The 19,447-nt window shown below is 36.9% G+C and overlaps 2 protein-coding genes across 2 annotated transcripts in view; one reads left to right on the top strand and one right to left on the bottom strand.

Annotated features, from left to right (window-relative positions):
* Nucleotides 1–76: 76 nt before the first annotated feature.
* LOC116302685 (C-reactive protein) lies at nt 77–4,189 on the bottom strand. Its single transcript, XM_031712032.2, has 5 exons — nt 4,071–4,189; nt 2,867–3,196; nt 2,271–2,423; nt 1,556–1,787; nt 77–941 (listed from the first exon to the last, which is right to left on the bottom strand). The coding sequence occupies exons 2-5, from the start codon at nt 3,174–3,176 to the stop codon at nt 536–538; spliced, it is 1,101 nt and encodes a 366-aa protein (XP_031567892.1). The 5' UTR covers nt 3,177–3,196; nt 4,071–4,189; the 3' UTR covers nt 77–535.
* Nucleotides 4,190–5,129: 940 nt separating this feature from the next.
* Nucleotides 5,130–19,447, top strand: part of LOC116302687 (zinc finger ZZ-type and EF-hand domain-containing protein 1) — a 44,595-nt gene continuing 30,277 nt past the window's right edge. The window contains exons 1-26 of the mRNA XM_031712034.2: nt 5,130–5,306; nt 5,873–5,897; nt 5,997–6,072; nt 6,804–6,885; nt 7,183–7,254; nt 7,460–7,519; nt 7,832–7,922; nt 8,378–8,442; nt 9,090–9,213; nt 9,891–9,999; nt 10,478–10,543; nt 10,784–10,930; nt 11,582–11,634; nt 11,717–11,795; nt 11,976–12,107; nt 12,382–12,498; nt 13,096–13,199; nt 14,265–14,345; nt 14,846–14,944; nt 15,706–15,797; nt 16,159–16,220; nt 16,971–17,060; nt 17,822–17,884; nt 18,159–18,201; nt 18,692–18,814; nt 19,348–19,443. Of these exons, the coding sequence (XP_031567894.1) occupies nt 5,244–5,306; nt 5,873–5,897; nt 5,997–6,072; nt 6,804–6,885; nt 7,183–7,254; nt 7,460–7,519; nt 7,832–7,922; nt 8,378–8,442; nt 9,090–9,213; nt 9,891–9,999; nt 10,478–10,543; nt 10,784–10,930; nt 11,582–11,634; nt 11,717–11,795; nt 11,976–12,107; nt 12,382–12,498; nt 13,096–13,199; nt 14,265–14,345; nt 14,846–14,944; nt 15,706–15,797; nt 16,159–16,220; nt 16,971–17,060; nt 17,822–17,884; nt 18,159–18,201; nt 18,692–18,814; nt 19,348–19,443 (2,214 nt within the window). The 5' untranslated portion in view covers nt 5,130–5,243. The remainder of the gene's footprint in view (nt 5,307–5,872; nt 5,898–5,996; nt 6,073–6,803; nt 6,886–7,182; nt 7,255–7,459; nt 7,520–7,831; nt 7,923–8,377; nt 8,443–9,089; nt 9,214–9,890; nt 10,000–10,477; nt 10,544–10,783; nt 10,931–11,581; nt 11,635–11,716; nt 11,796–11,975; nt 12,108–12,381; nt 12,499–13,095; nt 13,200–14,264; nt 14,346–14,845; nt 14,945–15,705; nt 15,798–16,158; nt 16,221–16,970; nt 17,061–17,821; nt 17,885–18,158; nt 18,202–18,691; nt 18,815–19,347; nt 19,444–19,447) is intronic.

Genomic DNA, 19,447 nt, shown 5'->3' with positions numbered 1-19,447 from the left:
CCAAGACTTAATCCTCTTTCGTTTCGCTGGTTATCAGCAAACTATTTATCTAAAATGGCATCATAGACGACCAAAGTGTTTGAAACTTTTTAATTTAACTCTTTGACTGATGTACAGCCTGAGGGCTATGTCAAGTGCAAATAATTTTTATCCTAAGTTGAGAAAATCAGCTAGTGTTTAGAGAAGAAACGGTAAAATACAGTCATTTTAAATACAGTCATTTGACTGACATTTTTTGTATGCCATCCAATAGCTATACATCATATGACACTTAAGCCTTTGATCATCTGTCAACCAGAGATCGCGTTTGGCTGGTGACACACAAAGGACCTTGTGAAGAGCTTTTGTGACAATGATTGGCATATTAACACCTCAATGGTTTTGTTAGCAAACACGATGAAGTATCGCTATATTTGTTTTTTCTTCTGCAGAATTCTCGATACTGATTGGCTGAGCTTGGCATTCTTGGCGTGCTTTCATGCAAAGGCGTGGTAAACTTTCAAAATGGCTGACAAACTGGAAAATAACTTCAGTCTCAAGCTTGTTCAAGCTTACATCGAGATAGATTCCGACGCAGGACCTCCCCGTGTAGACTTCCATCGAAATCCTTCCAGCCAACCACGTGACCAGGGTACGGGAACTCCTTACAGACACGTGACATCTGCGCAATAACGTCAGCGCTCAAAACGGTATCCCAGAGATAGACATGAGTCAACTCGCCAGCAAAGGACTGCAGAATATCAAAGCCTCCTCCCATGGTGTCTTGGTCCTGTCCGAGCACGATTTTTCCTCCGGCAGCGATATTGGTGTTAAGAGAAATGCTTGCTTTGTTTAAAGTTAGGACTCCGTCAATGAAGACTTGCGCATGCCCAGTCACACTTTCCCACGTGGCAGCCACGTGATGCCATGCGTTATCGTCAAGGCTTCGTACTTGACCATCACTAGAAAAGCAACAATCCACTGATTAAAACCGTGAAAGGAATGTCAAAAGGTGCTGATCAACTTTATGTTGCATTCAGCATGTTGCACGCCGCTTACCAAGCTTGAAATTATTATATTCATATATATACATGTAGTGTGGGAAAATTCCATATTTATCTGAACTTTGGCTTATTGAATCGGACATTCTTTTATAGTACATTTTAGACAAAACCTTCACCAACCTTTTATGAAATAGCTGTATATGAACAATAATGATGTTTGCGCCGAAGCTAGGCCACATTGCATCAGGAGAACCTACATGCACTGAGTCGATGTAATGCATGATTCCGAAAATATATTCTATCTGTACGTGTATTAGGTGTGTTTCATTCGATTTTTATGAATCATTACATCAACTACTTGCTACATAGGATTTCCCACAATGCGTCATGTTCATACTACCGAAAAGCTTTGCCCAATCCCCGTGCAAATATTCAGTGCCCAATTTCGTGCCCAATTTAACCCTCCATGCCACTTGCTTCTGCCAAGAGCTATGGCAGCATACATAGATAGTTAACATGCATGGCCGCAATCTCTAGTTTCAAATGTTGACATAAATAAATGCATGTCTTACAGTTGGTTGTTGTTCACAAGAAATCTCAGAAACCCAGTTTCGTCTATAATGAGCAGAATCGCATTCATCTGAGACGGCACTGCATACGAAAAAGGCGCCAGTATCTTCTCGGTTGTTTTCAACCACAGGGAGACCGTAAAAGCACTCAAGGTTCCAATGGTTGTGTCAATTATTGCATAGTTAGTTGTGTTGCGTGTTGTAGGAAAGATGAGATCGAACGACGATGACATATCTGAAAGAAAAATACGCTTGCTAAGAGTATATATATAATATTATTAACACAGATTGGCTCAGTTGGTTGCGTCCAGTGAGCATCGGACTTTCGTGCGGAATGTTTTGGCTTTAATCCCCGGACGAACTAACACTCAGGTCTAAAAAATAACTGAGGAGAAGGTGCTGTCTTTGTAATAACAACGACGAATGGTTAGACCTTCACTTGACTCGTATTACTCACTTAAAATGGCGGTACGACCTTGCATTGTAGGGACGTAAAAGGATTCTAACCACTAAGGACGTAAAGAAACCCTGACAGTGAACACCCTCAGTGTCTGCGTCTATTAATTATCTACTAATATTAATTATCTATTATCTAATATATTGCGCATTTGATTATTACGCTATGAAGTCAAACTATATGACTAATATATATACTTATATGATTAATTCAATCCAAAGGTTAAATGGGCCGACGTACTGTCAGCTCACTATATCTTACTTCCGCCATTTGTCATATTGCAGTAAATCTCTGCGCTTTCGTTTCTTGCAGGGTCAGTGCGTATCCAGTACCAACCATCTCCGACAGAGTCTTCGTATTCAAGGATTTCTGCACAGGAGTTGGCAGCTAGTGCCTTTGTTTGGCCAAGACCATCTGGAAACGAAGGGGTAACTAATCAATACAATGTTTACTTCTTTGAAGAGAAACCAAGTGTAAGAAATTTGCTAGCTACGATATGTCTTCTGCAAAAATTAATGTGCTACATTCCCCCTAGCAATGTTGGTCTATGAAGTTTTCTAGCATATGAAGACTATTTAGCATGCAAGCTTTTTAAGTAAGAATGAGTGTATGTCAAAGTGATGCTGTCCAAGACCCTCTCGACTCTCGACTTAAGTCACGTACCATTCTTATTGCGCATTTTAACACAATCGTTCCTGTAGCGAGCCTGCGCATATACGTTTCTCTGCCTGGTCAGCACCGAAAATCGTACAGGGAGAAAAGTTGAAAAGGATGAGAACCATGTCAGGCCAAGAATGCAGGCGAACATGAATCCACACCACTAAAAGAATAAAGAATATTAAAATTGTTTCAAATACCTCTGTAACAGCTATGGAAGTACACAGTCACATCCCTAGGGACAAAGTTAGAAGGACGACTTTCCTTTGAATGGTTGTTCAGTTCACAGATCCTCTTGTCCGCGTGGAAGTTGAAACTCCTACATTGTGGTTCTTCTTCTTTGCAGGCCGAGTAGCACTGCAAGGGCTCTGGGGCGGAGAAATCCCTGTACACGTGACCAGTTAGCATGTAGCCAATAGCAGAAGAGGAGTTGCATTTAGCGTTTGTGGCGGCAGCATATAGGATCATGGTAAGCCACTTGATCATGAAAACTTTGACGGTAGAATTCATAATGACGTTGGGTGGGTTCCCTGTGGAATTATTTAATATTTGAGTGTTTGTTTGATGTTTGTTGTTAGACTCAGTAGCCTGGACAGGTGAAAGAATGCAAGCTATAAGACCTTCAAACGTCAACTATTTTTACGTCATTTATTCAACTGAACTGTTAATTATACCTGCTAAGTTTAAAAAAAAAATTCAAGTTAGGAATTCTATAAGGTATACTTTCATAAGTTTTCGCTTCATAACACGCGTTTATATCTGAAACCGCTCAAAAGTTTGAAAAACCGAGAGAATATGAAAATTTTTTGTACTTTGTCTTACGAATACCAGAGATTCCTTTTTTTAGTTAATTTTCTCTTGGAAAAAGTTAATGAAAAATGCGAGTGCGTTTACATTAAAATCATAATCTCTGCCCGCTACAACTAAGCTCAACGATTATTCTATATTTCATTTTCATAAAGTTTGAGGGTTTTTCCGAAAATGTCACGTATTGGTTACTGTGCGGACGTGCCTTGAAATCTTTGATTATACTGAAATCTTTGATGACAATCCTTAGGTAACTCCGCAGAAATTGTGTTTAAAAAATTTTTTTGTTGTCGAAATTTAAAAAAATCCTTTGCAGTGCAGTTTCAGACCATCATTTTTATATGGATGATAAATAACACACTGAATAAAGTTTTCGTAATTACGATTTGTTCAAAAGCTATATGTGGTTTATTCGGGGCATCTTACATTCCGTTATACATCATTCTGAGGAAATTATTCCATTTACTTAACCCTCTTGGTTAGAAGAATCGGAGATATCACGGCATAACTAACTAAGAAGCAAGGGAATTCAATTCAAAAAGACTTTGTAATAGTTATGTGCTATTAAGCATAGTTTGTGATAGTTTCGGTACTTACTTAGTGTCAGTAGTGATCAGTACCGAGCGAGTCCTGACTATATTCTTGTGTGGCGCGTTAGTTTCCTAGCTATATATGTTGGCGTTTTAGAACGTTAACCGCATAGTTAGGACACTAACATCTTATTGCAGAATATGAATTATTGATTATATCATCTATTCAAGGCCGATGTTTTTACGACAACGTTGATCTTGACAATCAAAAACTTTCTTGATCTACTATGGCGTTTTATTCAATCGTGCTATTCTATTGTATTTGGTTCAGTGGTCGCTATAGAAGCAAAGAATGACTGCTAAGGATATGGAACAGTCTTGAACTGAGGTGCCGATTTGGTTTGTAGAACAAAAAAAAGCCCTAAAGAGCTTAGAAATATTAATTGAATAATGAAATAGCGCGGTGAGTAGCGAATTCAAATATTGGTGAAGAGTTAGGTAGGACAAGAAAGAAAGTACTGAGAATTGAAAGAAAGAATGAGAGGAAGTTAAGAAAGGAAGGAAGGAAGAAAGGAAAGGAGAAAAGAGTTAGAAAGAAGTAATACAGCGAGCTGTTTTAAACCTCATACAGATCTCACGCGAATATTGTATATTACTTTTAAAATGTATAGATTAATGCTTTCTTTTTAAGAGCAAAAATTTTAACATTATATCATTAAATGTAATTTGGCCGAGATATTTCAAAGTCAACCTTATGCAAATCAGGAAGAATTCTGTATCAGGGTTTACATATGACTTTACTGTAGTGATTTTGTATTGTTCTAAGGTGGCATTAATTATTCATGCATTTTTCAAAGTAAGAAAAAGAAGGTAAGAAAGAAATAAGAAGGAATGTGGGAAAGAAAGCTAAAAAGAAAGGAAGAATGAATGAACGATTGGAAAGAAAGAATGAATGAATGATTGGAAAGAAAGAAAGAAAGAAAGAAAGAAAGAAAAAAAGAAAGAAAGAAAGAAGGAAAGAAAGAAAGAAAGAAAAAAGAAGACGAAGAAGAAAAGGAAAATAACGAGGAGCCTGGTGACAAGCTTCCTCTAGGTCCCAGTTTCTCCAAAATACTCAGTCAGAACCCAAACGAGGCTTTACATTCAAAATGGCGAGTCCTCGTCGTCCACAGTTTTTGGCTTGTTTTAATGTTTGACTCCAAGTAACTGGGAATACTCCTCCTTTTTCAAATTAGAAATAATGGGGAACGCACCATCTGGTGCTATGAATGATAACGATGACGATGATGCCGATTTTTTGGAGGTAAGTCTTGTTCTCAGCTCGCAATTCTGCAACTGAAGCCAATCAAGAGGTGGCTCTTGATCGCTATTTAAAAAATTTATAATTCAATATCTTTTCTTTTCTTGCAACAGTTTAATAACTACTCTATTCTATACTTTTTATCAAAAATCTAAGCCTTTAGTCTTCGAATTTTTTCTGTGGACAACGAAACTAGAGTATTTAATATTTATGACTGGTAAAAAGTAAGCTGATTTTTACATTTTCGTCATATGATGCATAAGCTCAGTAGACTTTAGATTGGTCTTTTTATTAAATTATTTTAAACCAGTTATTAACATATATGTTTTAAGCCAAGATGTTGGTTTGTATTGGCTCTCTAAAACTACAAAATTGTCCAATTGTCTTACTATTCTCATGAGGAATACAAATTTAAATAAGAAAGAAAATTTGCAAAGCTCCTTTGTAGTGGGAGTCAAATGATGCCATCATGCAAATGTTCTATTGAATATCATTTCCATCATAATCTTTAATATTTTGTTATAACAAAATTTAAGGGAAATTATTAATTCATTCCCATCTCTCAACAGGAGGGAAAGGCTTCATTTTCACCTGGTTAGTAAATGGTTTGAAGTTGAAATAGAGCATGTACAAATTTAAAATCATTGTTGTATGTAATGTATTGTTAATGCCTGTTGTGGATCCCTTTATTAGATTCATTTGAAGGAGGGCTGGACATTAGTGTTCTTTTTGATCATGCATTATTAAGAGAAGCTGCTGGGAAAATCAAGTGAGTAACTGATAAAAATATTTCTTAATTGAATATGATGATGATGATGATGAGAACAATGACGGTAGTGATAATAATGACCTATGCAATGATGGCAGTGATGATGATGATGATGATGAGAACAATGATGGTAGTGATAATAATGACCTATGCAATTGTAACCAAGTTGAAAACTGGTTGATAACATACTGGTTGAAGATTTATTCGAGTTTGTTGCGTTATGTTTGTACTAGCCATATTTGGAATGATGATGTAAGTGATCACGCAACAGTATTCGTAATTTGAAAAATAAATCAGTTCTGTTCCAGATTTTGTGCTGTTTAGTTGTGTTTTTGTTTAGTCCAAGTTTTAGTTTTAGTTTCACTTATTTTCCTGCGACCTATCTTGGAAAAGACCTGCAATGAGTTTCATCATCTTTGCCGTTCAACATCCACTTGGTCACACAATGATGGCAGTGATGATGATGATGATGATGAGAACAATGACGGTAGTGATAATAATGACCTATGCAATGATGGCAGTGATGATGATGATGATGATGACAACCATGATGGTATTGATGATGATGATGCTCGTATTAATGATGATGATGGTATTGATGATGATGATGATGGTAATGACGAAAGGTAATGATGACGATGATGATGGTATTGATGATGATGTTGGTGACAAATGATGGTAGTGATGGTGATAATTATAAGATTAACTGATTGTATTTCTGTTGGTTTTAGGGAAGAGGCCAATGAGGGTTTACTTCAGCAACACGTCAGTACTATCGTCAGATGGCTGGAGGAGAGAAGAGGACGCCATGATGTATGTTTATTACCACAGTTCCTAACTAAAGCAGTTTAATTTTCTTTCATCTCATTGCACTACTTAATGAGGGTTTTTGGATTATTAAATCTGGGCTGGTAAATTACTCTGCTGGGATACTTGATTTATAGACTTTCTAGCTTGTTGCCTAGTATCTAGTGAAACAGTTAGTGTGTAGCGATGTGGCAGTGCTATATTTGATAGTGCAACATTGAAACACTCCAATATTGCATGATTATTAGATTATTGGAAAAATTTAAAATGAATTAATTAAAAATCTTATTTTATATTTTCAAGGAGTACATCAGCTTGTCCCAGTTTACCGACATGTTGGTGGGCAGGGGAGCAAACAGAGAAGAATGTGTAGAAGTAAGTATTTGGGTTCCCTGTGGTATCATTTAGACAGTAAGTCTAGTAGTATAACTAGTTGTTGCAATGTGCAAGTGGAATGCTGTGAGTGCCATACAATGATGTAAAAGGGATGTATACCAATGTTAATAAGATATAAGTTACATTGCTGTTAAGCTGTTTCAATTTTTTAATATTAAAAAAAATTAATATGATTTTATTGCAGCTTTTTAATCAATTTGATGCCGAGGGCAATGGGCATGTTGTGGTAGAATATTTTCTGGAGGTAAGTTTTACCTTGTCACTATATATAATGTACCCATTTACTGAGTAGTGGATTGTTAAGTGCCATTATGAATCCGTATTCTGAATGGCTATGTCACTGTAGTATATTATTAGTGGCAGCTCATTCATAGAGAGTACCATTACATATCCTCATTCTGAATGGCTATGTCACTGTAGTATATTATTAGTGGCAGTTCATTCATAGAGACTACCATTACATATCCTCATTCTGAATGGCTATGTCACTGTAGTATATTATTAGTGGCAGCTCATTCATAGAGAGTTTGAACACTTATATATTGGCTTCTTCCAGACATTACAAGGGTTGCCAGGGGGGGCAGTGAGTGCCAAAGGTGACCTAAGAACATCAACCAAGTCATTACAATCCTGTTCGCTTACTCCAGGTTTGTGTACAATATTTATATGTACTTTATTTTTTTATGCTGCAGAGTCAGTATTTAGAGTACTTGCAAGAGTGTTCCTTTTTTGTAAGGGCTTTATTCCCTTAAGTATTTCTGAGATTATGATGGTGATGAGATGGTGATTATGATGATACAATGATGAGGTGCTGATAATGTTGATGGTGAAGATGATGATGGTAATGATGATAGCGATGTCAGATGATGTTGATGATATGTTGATGTTGTTGATGGTGATGATTATGATGTCGATGGTGATGATGATGATGATGATTGGTGATGATGATGATGATGGCAATGATGATGATGATGTCAGATAATGTTGATGATGATATGAGGTTGTTGTTGTTGATGATGATGATGATGATGAGAGTGATATCCCCACTTTCCACTTGTGATTTAAAAGAAAATTCTTGGCTCAATAATTTTTTCTTGACTAGGTTTTGTTGACGCTTTTGCTGAGAACTCTGAAACAGTTTTGAACCATGGACAGAAGCTCTTGAAGGTATCTTGAGTTATCAAATGTTATTGCAGCCATTGCTTTGTCAATAAGAGATTTTGGCACAAAACACAGACCCAAGTTCTTGACAATTATTTTGATTGCTTGCCGAAACCAAGCTAGTTCTTTAGTCATTTAAGTAGTATTAAGTATTAAGTAGTTTGTAAAGTGAGAAGACTTCTCACTTAGTAATGTTTCAAATACTAGTTGCTGTATTCTATTGGGGTTTCAAACCCCTATAGAATACAGTGATGAGTATTTGACACGACATCTTATACTCTTTTTGTTATGTTTGTTTTTATTTCAAAGTTCTAGTACTTGGAAATATTTCAAAGTCCGAGTAGTAGTACTAGAACTTTGAAATGGGTGCGGTCGTATTTGATGGGGGTTTCAAACTACTGCACGTGGTACAAATAAGAAACCCTGGTTGGTCGATGAGCTCATGAATAATTAATGAGTATAAGATTAAAGATTTAATTTTGCAAATTTTATCAACTTTGTAGCAACTTGTTCTGTTTTGTGACCTTGAACAAACTTAATTGTCAAAAACAATGTCAATTTTCTATAGTCAAAAACAATAAAACCCTATATTTCAATATGTCTGTATCACCTGAAAGCCTTGATAGTACTATCTGTAAATTTTTTTTTTTTAGTTTCTAATGAGAAATAGGTCCCAAAGTACATCCCTACCCATCCCTGCTTTGGATGGATTTTGTAACACTTCTGAAATGAGGCTTAAAGTTCTTCAAGCACATATTGAAGCATTCAAAGAAAAAGGTAAAGAAATGTGTTACTCATGAAAGACATATCATCAGTTTACCACTGTTTTATTGCTACTCAATGATTGAGACAAAGGTTAATGCGACAGGTTTGATGGCAACAGACCAATGTCAATCAAGTAAAGACTTCCCATCTTTCTTAAGTACTCTAATGATTATTTTTTGATTGATGGTAGTCTACTGCTCGATAACTTGTTGCATGAGTTCATGTCAATCAGCATCTTACAAATGGTAATGTTATGATACTGTAATCATGAACCACAGGTATTTTAGATGAGTTGCCTTTTAATTTCCTTATGTCACTATGATGTCACATCAAAACAATCTATTGTTTAAATGCAAAGGATCATGGTTGTCGAAGGGGGTCAAATCAACGCAAATTCACCGAAAATTGTTCTAAAACCTGTATCAATCCACCAAGAGAAGTAGAATAGCCAGCAAACTTACAGAATATTTTTAGTACATATTAACACGTACATGTATTATATCTGAAAACTAGGCCATTTTACAGTAGATTAAACTGTTTCGCCAGGAGCAAATGTTGTTGAATTTTCTATTGGATTTGGTGATTCTATCCCCCACATAAACAAGCAGTGACGTCATAGTGAAATAGGGCAATTAGTATGGAAACAACTGAAGTTTTTTGTCTGTTCTAAAGCTAGTTTTGTTTTCCAGTAAATCTAAGTAATAGATCACCATCAATAGAGGATGGTGAGATTCTCAAACCTTTGACAAAATGCTACATGGATATAGAAGTGTCATCAAATAAATCAGATGCAATGAGGTGAGTATACTGTATGCCCTACACTACCAGAAATGGCTGTCATAATTACCATCAGCATCATCATCATCATCATCAGCAGCACCATCATCATTATCATTATTGTCATCAGCATCATCAGATTTTCAGTATCAGTACAAGCATCAGTCATCATCAGTATCATCAATATTAAGTATCATCAGCATCACTAACAGCACCATAATCATCGTCTTCCATATCATTATAATTAGCAGCAGCAGCAACGACATGACACTACACTACGGGAAATGGGTTTTATCATCATCATCAGCATCATCATCATTGTCATCATCATCACCAGATTTTCAATCAGCACCAGCACCAGCATAATCATTATCATTCATATCATTGCAGCAGCAACATCAGCATCAACTTCATCATTATGATCATCATTAAGTAGCTATCAGCAGCAACAACATTACAGTGTATAATCATGATATCATCTGGATTGTCTTCATTCTAGAGTTGTCAATAATGATTCCAATAGCTATTGGCAGTCTGATGGTCCAGCCAGATCACACTGGGTTAGGTACGTTGACTACGTAATAAACATCAAATTCCCACCAACACGGCTAACCCTTTTCTGGGTTCTCTGGTCTATGATAAACCTACAGTACCTGGGTAGTGGTTCAGTTCTACTACCCCCTCCCCCTAGTTAGGGGATTTGCTATTGTTTTCATGGTACTATCCTAAAATGCCCCAGGGTAAATCTCCAGCCGCACCAGTTATTTTTTGTTCCAATGTAATATATATTATTTTTGCTTTTCAGGTTAAGGATGCGTCCAAATGTTGTTCTAAAGCAGCTGTCAATCAATGTTGCTTCAGCAGACCAGAGTTACATGCCTCAGCATGTTGTTATCATGGCAGGCAGAGATGAACAACACCTCAGAGAGATAGGAGATGTCAGAATACCAAGGTATTGACAAATCGATCATGATTCATGATAAATCTTACTAGATGTATGGGAATTTTTATTTCACTCCTCAATAACAGTTACCCAGATTTGATTCCCAGACTCAGTGTCATATATATCAGTAAAGTGATAGGGTTGGTTGTTGGCTCTCTTTTGTGCTTCAAGGGTTTTGCTTTATCCATTTTTTCATGGAGAATGACGCCCTCCAGAAACAGGTCCTTTTTGATAAATGATGGACAAAACCAAGTTCATACATCTGCTCAGAGGACGTTTCCCGGAGCAGTTGTGCCCTAAGGCGTGGGATGGGCCGAGAGGGAAAACCTGATGATGATGACACAAGAAAACAAATGTTTGCAATGATATGTTTTATATGCATTTGTCCAACTTTATCCAATCCAGAAAGTCACTTGTCTACTCTCTGTTGATCTTGTTCCCTCTCAAGTCGGCTTGACCCTTGACTCTCTCATCCATCCTTCCAGGTCACATCCTACAAACATTTTACACAATTTTTTAAAACATTCTAAAAACCCCAAAAAATCAATGTCAAAATTTCAATTTGGAATTTAATGAAAAAGGAGCCACAAATTCCCATTCTATTTTATATTTTCCCCCATAATTATTTATTTTGACAATCTTGAATCTCTTCCTTTGCAGCCACATCACTGGGGACTACACCTTAATAGAAAATGTCAAGACACCCTATCCTAGTAAGAAACATAATTATTAATTCAAGGTTCTGTTATCTCGCAGTAAACTATTGGTCTAAGGTTTCTTTCCGTTTAATTCTAGTTATTCAAATCAACATAAGACGTTGCCATAGTGATGGGTGTGATACCAGAGTTCGTGGCCTCAAGGCTATTGGATTCAGGTAAGATACCAATATTGATTTAAAGTGTTCAGTACAGTTAAGTAGAGGGGGTAGGGGGGTAGGTACGCAGGGAAGAGCCACCATGATTATTTTATTATACATAGTGTCTTGGAATAGTTCATGGTATTAAGTCCCTCTCTACCCTGATAACTTGAGTCTTTGCATTTTTCATTTCTTCAGGGTGTTAAGAAGCAAGGGTATGAGTGTAGGAGATGCATCAGCTGTGTGGTACCTCTCAATACTTGGTGCAACAGCACAAGCAGCGTTGCCACTTGCCCCTCACCTACGAGACACCCTTCTTGCTGTCACAAGGTTAGCTTGATATACAGTTAAAAATTTACAGGCTCAGGTTGTCTCAGTAAAGTAAGGAAGCACAAGTGGTGTAGCAGTAATGTGACCTGGGTTCAATTCCGAATAGAGTTGATCAATTTATTGATGATTTCTGGGCTTCGTGGGGTTTTCTCCGTGTTCTCCAATTTTTCTTCCTCCACAAAAATCAACTTCTTCAAATAATTTCAATTGGAATGAAGTGGAAGAAGAGTTTGTCTGTTGTTTTATCTATTTATTTTTTATTTTTATTCTTCAGGTCAGCTTTGAAGCACATGAGACCTCTTTCATTGTCACATAGCTCACCAGAAAGACCTTCATTCATGTCACAAAATGTGATGGATGAAGTTGAGAGCTTTCTACATTCTGTAGTAAGGTAAGGTTTTTCTTTGTCTTTTTAGGAGCACCAAGGGACCATCGTTATTCATGTCTACATAAGGGGGAGCTAGCAAGATTCACAACATATTTCATGATATCATATTGTTCCCCCATCATGTTCTCTCCTATCCAAAATAAAAATCCTTACACCCCACCCCCCCCCCCCCCACCCACATTTCCGCGTGTTCTTGTAAAAAATTTCAAAAGACCCCCCATCTATCATAAATGTTTTTGACTCACCCCCCCTACTTTCTCAAAAATGTCAAAAACATACAAAGATTTTTTCCTTTGGATATTTATATGTAGTGAGCTAGCCAGCTAATAAAGAGGGGGGTTGCCAAATAATAATAATATTTTTTGTATGTATTGTATGTTTTTGACTAGCCCCCTATGAGTAAATCTTATGGCAACACCCTTCTCTTTTTATTAGCTCCTTAATAAGACATGGATAATGAACAGTCAGTCCCCAAAAATAAAATAATCTTTTGAGATTGAGGTCATGAAAAGATCCTTTTACATTAGTCACTTGTACATGTACATGGATTTAGATATTCAATACTTTTACTCAACATTTATGATGAATGTTATATTGTAGCTTTGGAGGCAGTATACACCCAGAAAGTTTAAAGATTCTTCTAGAATTCACATTAGCAAGAGGAAGTTTAAAAAGTATTTTAAAAGTTGTGAAACTTTTATATGGTAAGTTTATCAATTTTTGTTCAGTTGACTTTTTTAATGAGGAAACAAGAGAAACTTTCCTTGCTAGCAGAGTCTCTCTTCTCTTTCTCTGCCTTCTTTCAGGTGGGGAGGAAGAAGAATTTGCAGATGTAGAACGTTTCCTTTGATACACCGCCGTCCACAATGGTACACGAACAAAACCAGTTTTAAAATCGGTTTTTAACCGATTACATGTAGTGCGTATGAGCACATGTAACTCACTGTGGCGCCAAACATTGTTTGATAAGAGCAGCTGTCAAAATCATGACAGTGTTACGCCACACATGTGTGACAGAAATAACGTCCTACATCAGCAGAGTCCATCTTTCTCTCTCAACCAAAACAAAAGGAAAATAGGCTCTGCTAGAAGGGAAAAGAGAAGCAAAAAGGACTTAATTGTGAGATTTTGTTGTAAATTCTAATAAATTATAATGATATTGCCAGTGTCATAGCCTATATATATCAGTGATTTAAGTTGATATAAAAAATATTGGGGGATCTAGAGAGAGAAAATGTATATTATTATGACATTGCTATAGAGCTGTTAAGTGTGATGTAATTCGAACAAAAGATTACTTCCGGGTCCAAATTAATAATTACTTCGACAGACATTTTTCTGTTTTTTTCTCTTAATCACAGCAGGATTTTCTGTTCATGTATCTAATTGTTGAAGGTAGAGAATAAGTCTTGAGATTAAGCTGTGGCAAGATTTTAGAGATATTTGGTGTGATTGGACCCAGAAATATTTCACAACTTAAAACCCTATTGTCATAGCCTGATATTTAAGTGCTTTAAGGGACAGGGGGGGGGGGGGGGGATGGGGAACATTGGCAAATTGTCAATGGAGAGAAAGAAAAAAAATGTACATTTTTGAATGCATTCTTCATTTTTGTCTCTTTTTTCATTTCTTTGACATTTTTCTTTCGCATGAAGATGTAGCCTGAGCAGTACCAAATTTGTGAGCTCTGCTTCTTAATACAATATTACATGTGCTGTTAGTATTTCTAAAGAATACTACATGTATATTATTTAACATTTTTCCTCTAGATGTTTGTGATGAGGATTTTAATGCATTAGAAATTATACAATCACTTCAAGAAGTACAGTTCAGTGCTACAAGAATGCATGGTATGTGTGAAATGCCTCTCCAAATATTATAATTATAGTTTAAAGAAAACAATGATTGAATTGTACTAATAGGTCACATGACCCTACCTGACTTAAATGGTGCAGTGGTGTCGAAATAAACAGGTTCAATGAACAAAGTGATCTTGTGGTGCATACCATACAGTAGATCCCTTGCATGTGACGTCAAAGCAGCTCAATCTGGGGGACAAAACAAAAGAATTCCAATCTCCTGAGAATTGGAACCTACTGTTTTGTCCCCCAAATTGAGCTGCATTCCAAACTGCTGCAAGGGGTCTATAAGATTATCAGGGCTGAAGTTTGAGACAAAACCAGGAAACTTTGCCATCTTGTGTCTCCAATTTCAGCTGAACAATCTAATGCACCTTTACCATACTTCATGGTTATTGGAGTGTCAAATCAATTCCTTGGGGGCTGTGGGTGGGGAGCAGAGAGTCTGTTTCTGGGATGGAGAAGAGACATTAACCAACATCTTTGTTTAGGAACTCAATTGAAAATGTCACTTGTTTCTTGTGATGGAGGAGAAAAAGACAAAAATTCCAAACCAGAAAATGTACTGTCAGAAAACTGGACCAGTGAAGGTAAAATATGGTGTTAATGGTGTTTAAGCAATGTTTTGTAACAGATATAAAGGGATTAAGGGTAGCAGTAGCACACTTGCATCTCACCATCTCACCTGGATCTCCAGGTTTATTCCTGGACTTGGTATCACATGAGTAAAGTTTGTTGGCTCTCTCCCTTGATTACAGGGTTTTTTTCCAGCTTCTCTGGTTTTCCATGTTCTTTAAAATATGCTTAATTCCAATTTAAACTACAGCTGTATGAGGAAGCCATGCCTTGACTTAGATCATCCCTGAGGTTTTTCAGTATTCGATCTGTGAGTTAGTAATATCCTGTCTTACAGTAGATCAGCCCAGAGGCTGTTTCAGGGTTTGATTTATGAGTTTGTCATGCCCTGACTTAGATCAGCCCAGAGGTTGTTTCAGGGTTCGATCTGTGAGTTAGCCATGCCCTGACATAGGTCAGCCCAGAGGTTGTTTCAGGGTTTGATCTGTGAGTTAGCCATGCCCTGACTTAGATCAGCCCAGAGGTTGTTTCAGGGTTTGATCTTTGAGTTAGCCATGCCCTGACTTAGATCAGCCCAGGTTGTTTCAGGGTTCTATCTGTGAGTTAGCCATGCCCTTATGTAGATCAGCCCAGGTTGTTTCAGGGTTCTATCTATGAGATAGCCATGCCCTGACTTAGATCAGCCCAGAGGCTGTTACAGGGTTTGATCTGTGACTAAAACCAGTCTATGCATGTAGGTTGTTTCAGTGTTCGATGCTTTTTTGTTTGTTCTTAGCTTATTTGTCAGAAAATGGCAAGAAGCTGGTTAACATGACTTTCTCCTGTGCATCATCGAATCCCATCAAACTGACCAAGCTGGTTTTAAAGGTAAAATAACTAATACATATAATATAATACAGTATATGAAAATGATAATGTGCTTCTTTCCATAGGCCTTGATTTCCATAAACATGATGCATTGTAGTCTAGCTTTTGTAAAAACAACACTATATAAGGCATAATGAACAAGGATGACATTGGTATCCAAGCTAGACCACAATGCATCAGGTTTGCTATATGGGAAAAGTTTCATGTGAAAGTCCAGGAGTGGGCAAGGTTTGGAAAAGAGAATTACACATTAAGAACTGTTACCTTCAGTTGGTAGATTTTGATACCAGTTGATGTTCCCCATGGCAAACTTATGTGTTATTTATATGATATAATGGTAATATGTTTTTCCTACTTGCAGGTTTATAAAGGAGCAATTGGACCAAAAGCTGGCATTGTTTTTGTACTTAATGACTTTAAAAGGTCTGAAAACTTAAGCTCCACTTGATTTCATAAAATATTAATTTTTTGCCCTATTCTTCCTTCCCTGGGCCCAGTTGTATAAAGCTATCTTAAGATTAGAACACCCATAGGATTTGGTTTAGTATAATGGTTTAATGTTTTGGAACAATACTTACAGGTCCTCTTATCTAAAGACAGTATTATGTAACCCTTCCCTTGCTTTCCCCTTCACCTCTTCTTTCCCTCACCCTTCACAACTTAATGTAAAACTCCTTTGATCATTATATCCATATAGAAAGAGCGCTATATAAATCTTATAAATCATCAACACCCTTCAGATATGATATGACACACACACAGCTTAAACCTCCCTCTCCCCATGACTTTTCTGCCTTTACTCCTCTGACACCTCCCTCACATGACACACCCACCTTAATGTCCCACACCCCTGACCTCCTTAACTTCCTGACACTTATAATATAACACACGCACAGCTGAAACCTCCCTTCTCCCTCCTCCCTCTCCCCATGACTTTCCTGCCTTTACTCCTCTGACACCTCCCTGGCATGACACAACCACCTTAATGTCCCACGCCCCTGACCTCCTTAACTTCCTAACACTTATAATATGACACATTTTTCCCTGTTTTTCCTGAATGAGAGTTAATGACCTTCATGCTGTTGCCATCAGCTGGCCTCCATTCTTTAATAAAATACTAGCCCATAAATAAGCCATATGATTATAATTATGATTATCATTTTTCTAATTCAGGGATGAAAAAGACAAGGAGCCAAGTGATACAGATCTATTTAGTAAATACAATAATTGGACCAAAGCTGACTATACAGAGTTTTTAAAAAAGTAATCATTATAGACAAATAATCATGAAGTCAGAATTTCCTTATGTCCTTCCTTCCTTATTATTCTTTCTCTGCTTATGGTTTTTACTCTCCTTCATCCCCATCCCCATTGTCATCTTATCACTTGTCCCTCCTACCTCTCTGCTTCTCCTTAGTTTTCTCCAGCTTCTTGGCTTCATATTTTTTCATTCTTGCATTGGTATTTCTTCATTCTTTTATTTAATTCTTTCTATTCTTTTTCCTTCTCTTTCTGAATCTTCATGCCCTTCTCCATCACCTTTTCCATTTTCTGTTCTCTTTCTACTCCACAGACATGCTCTCAAGTCTCTTTTCCACTTTGCTCCATTTCCATCCATTTCATTTGTTCTGTTGGTGATAAAAATATCTCCATTAACTAAGTACTGTTTAAAAAACGAGTAGGAGTGTTTTATCGGGTATATAACACGATGCGCAGCCGAGTGGTTTTAGACCCGATAAAACACAGTCTGCGAGTTTATTAAACGGCTTAGAAAACTCATGATGTATGTTCTCATATTGTACAGAATACTTTACGAAATGAACCAAGTTTGATAGAGAAAATCCAAGTTAAAGTTTATGCAAATGATCAAAAAAAAACCTTCATGGTCATGATTCCTATTGTGTTTCCTTCATGAACTATTAATGAGTTTTCTAAAAACTATTCTTATTCTCTTCTCCCCATCCAGAGCATACAGGGTACCCAATAACCTAATACCCAGTTCTTTCTCCCTTTCATTTCAACAGCAAGTCTACTACAGATAAAAGTGAAGAGGAACCTGTTGCATTCTTCACTACAGAGTCAGACTGGTTTGTACCATCCTATCTTGACCTAAGTAAAGATAAAATCAATGATAGAGTGCAAACAATATATCTGTAAAACTTTAGCAATTCTAGATAGCACAATTTCATGCAAATTCCATTGTTTTCTATTGTTTAATTAGCACTATTTTGTACTATTTAGTAATTAGTGTTTTCCCCCTCCAGCTTCAGCTTTGCAGTGACATCATATGTCACTATTTCAGATCAACCGGATAACAGCTTAGTACATTATTTTAAAGGTTTTTTTATTATCAAATGATAGGGATGAAGTTGAAGTTACTGTGGACACTATTCTTACTGGAAAGGTTTGTAATTATAACTACTATCCTTCAGATCGTAACAGTGGCAAACTGAAGAGGGATGGCTAGATGCACCATAATATTGTTGAAAGCTTGTCAGTAGAGATGTTAAAAAATATTCAATAACATATTTCTGGTATTTGACATTATTATGCAACACTTGCAAAATGTTAGACTTTTTTATTACCTTGGGTGAAATGTATTCTCATTTCAGACGACATGTCATTCTCTTGAGAATAAGAATCTTTGTTTGAGTTGTATCCACATTTATATGTCTTCTCATGTGCAACCATTAAGGGAATGACACATGGCCTTGAGAATAAGATTCTTTGTTTGAGTTGTATCCATATTCATGTGCAAATGTGTGTCTTCTCATGCTTGTTCCTTAAACAAAAACAAAAAACTCTTAGGAATGAGAGTCACATGGTCTGAAATGGGAACATGAAGTTGGCCCAAGGTAAAGGGGTCTATTTACTTGAATATTCTTTGACTTCAGTACATCTTGATCAAGTTTCTTGGGCCTCGTAAAGAACCATCTGACAGGATAGGAGTGGTTGGTGTGCACTTCTTTGGCTATGAATTGAAGCCTGATTGCTCACTTAGTGTAGACTTAAAACTGGTTAGTGACCTCTAGATAAGCTATATAAATGTGTATTTGTAATCCTAGGAAATATCTCTTCTCAAATGGGAAGGGATTGGAATTTCCAGGGGGAGAATATGTGGAGGATATGTCGTGCAGTATCAAAAAAACAACTCTGACTACCTCTAAGACATGAAGGCATTGAAAGTTAAAGGGAAAGATTCTAAGGAGGGTACGATCTGCATAAAATATCTCTACCCCTATCCCCATGGCAAGTGGTAAATTATAGTATCTTGAGGTAGGGTGTGAGAAGGGTATGTTGTGCAGTACAAAAGAGAGGGGTTGGAATGTCAAAAATGGTTGGGAGTTTCCAAGGACAAGACAAGCAAAGACAATTGCAGCTATATTTACACCACAATTTAGTAAATAATAATATATTAGGTAGGTCGTCCGTGAAGGGTATATTAAGGCCACTTCTATTTACCCCACCATGGGGTAGAGAGGAAGGGGAAAATATCAGTCCCTTCTGGCTTTCTTTTTCAACTAGATAAAACGTTTGTTCTGTATTCCAGGACGAGCTAGCTCCTTTGCCAGAGTCCAACCCTATTGATGGCTCAGTACTTTTTCTCAGAATACTTGCTTTCCTGGATGAAATGGCCAAAGACCAGGTAA

Source organism: Actinia tenebrosa, unplaced genomic scaffold, assembly GCF_029948245.1.
Source record: "Actinia tenebrosa isolate PJP-AT-01 unplaced genomic scaffold, QUT_ActTen_1.0 PGA_scaffold17__23_contigs__length_9995812, whole genome shotgun sequence".
NCBI classification, from domain to species: domain Eukaryota; kingdom Metazoa; phylum Cnidaria; class Anthozoa; order Actiniaria; family Actiniidae; genus Actinia; species Actinia tenebrosa.
The sequence above is the reverse complement of the archived record's forward strand: the minus strand, read 5'-3'. Positions and strand labels throughout refer to the sequence as shown.

Coding starts and splice junctions, on each gene's coding strand:
- LOC116302685 (XM_031712032.2), bottom strand. CDS start 3,176: ATGAATTCTACCGTCAAAGTTTTCATGATCAAGTGGCTTACCATGATC. Junction 1,788..2,270: donor CAATATGACAAATGGCGGAA/GTAAGATATAGT, acceptor TTTTTCTTTCAG/ATATGTCATCGTCGTTCGAT. Junction 942..1,555: donor CTTGTGAACAACAACCAACT/GTAAGACATGCA, acceptor TTGCTTTTCTAG/TGATGGTCAAGTACGAAGCC.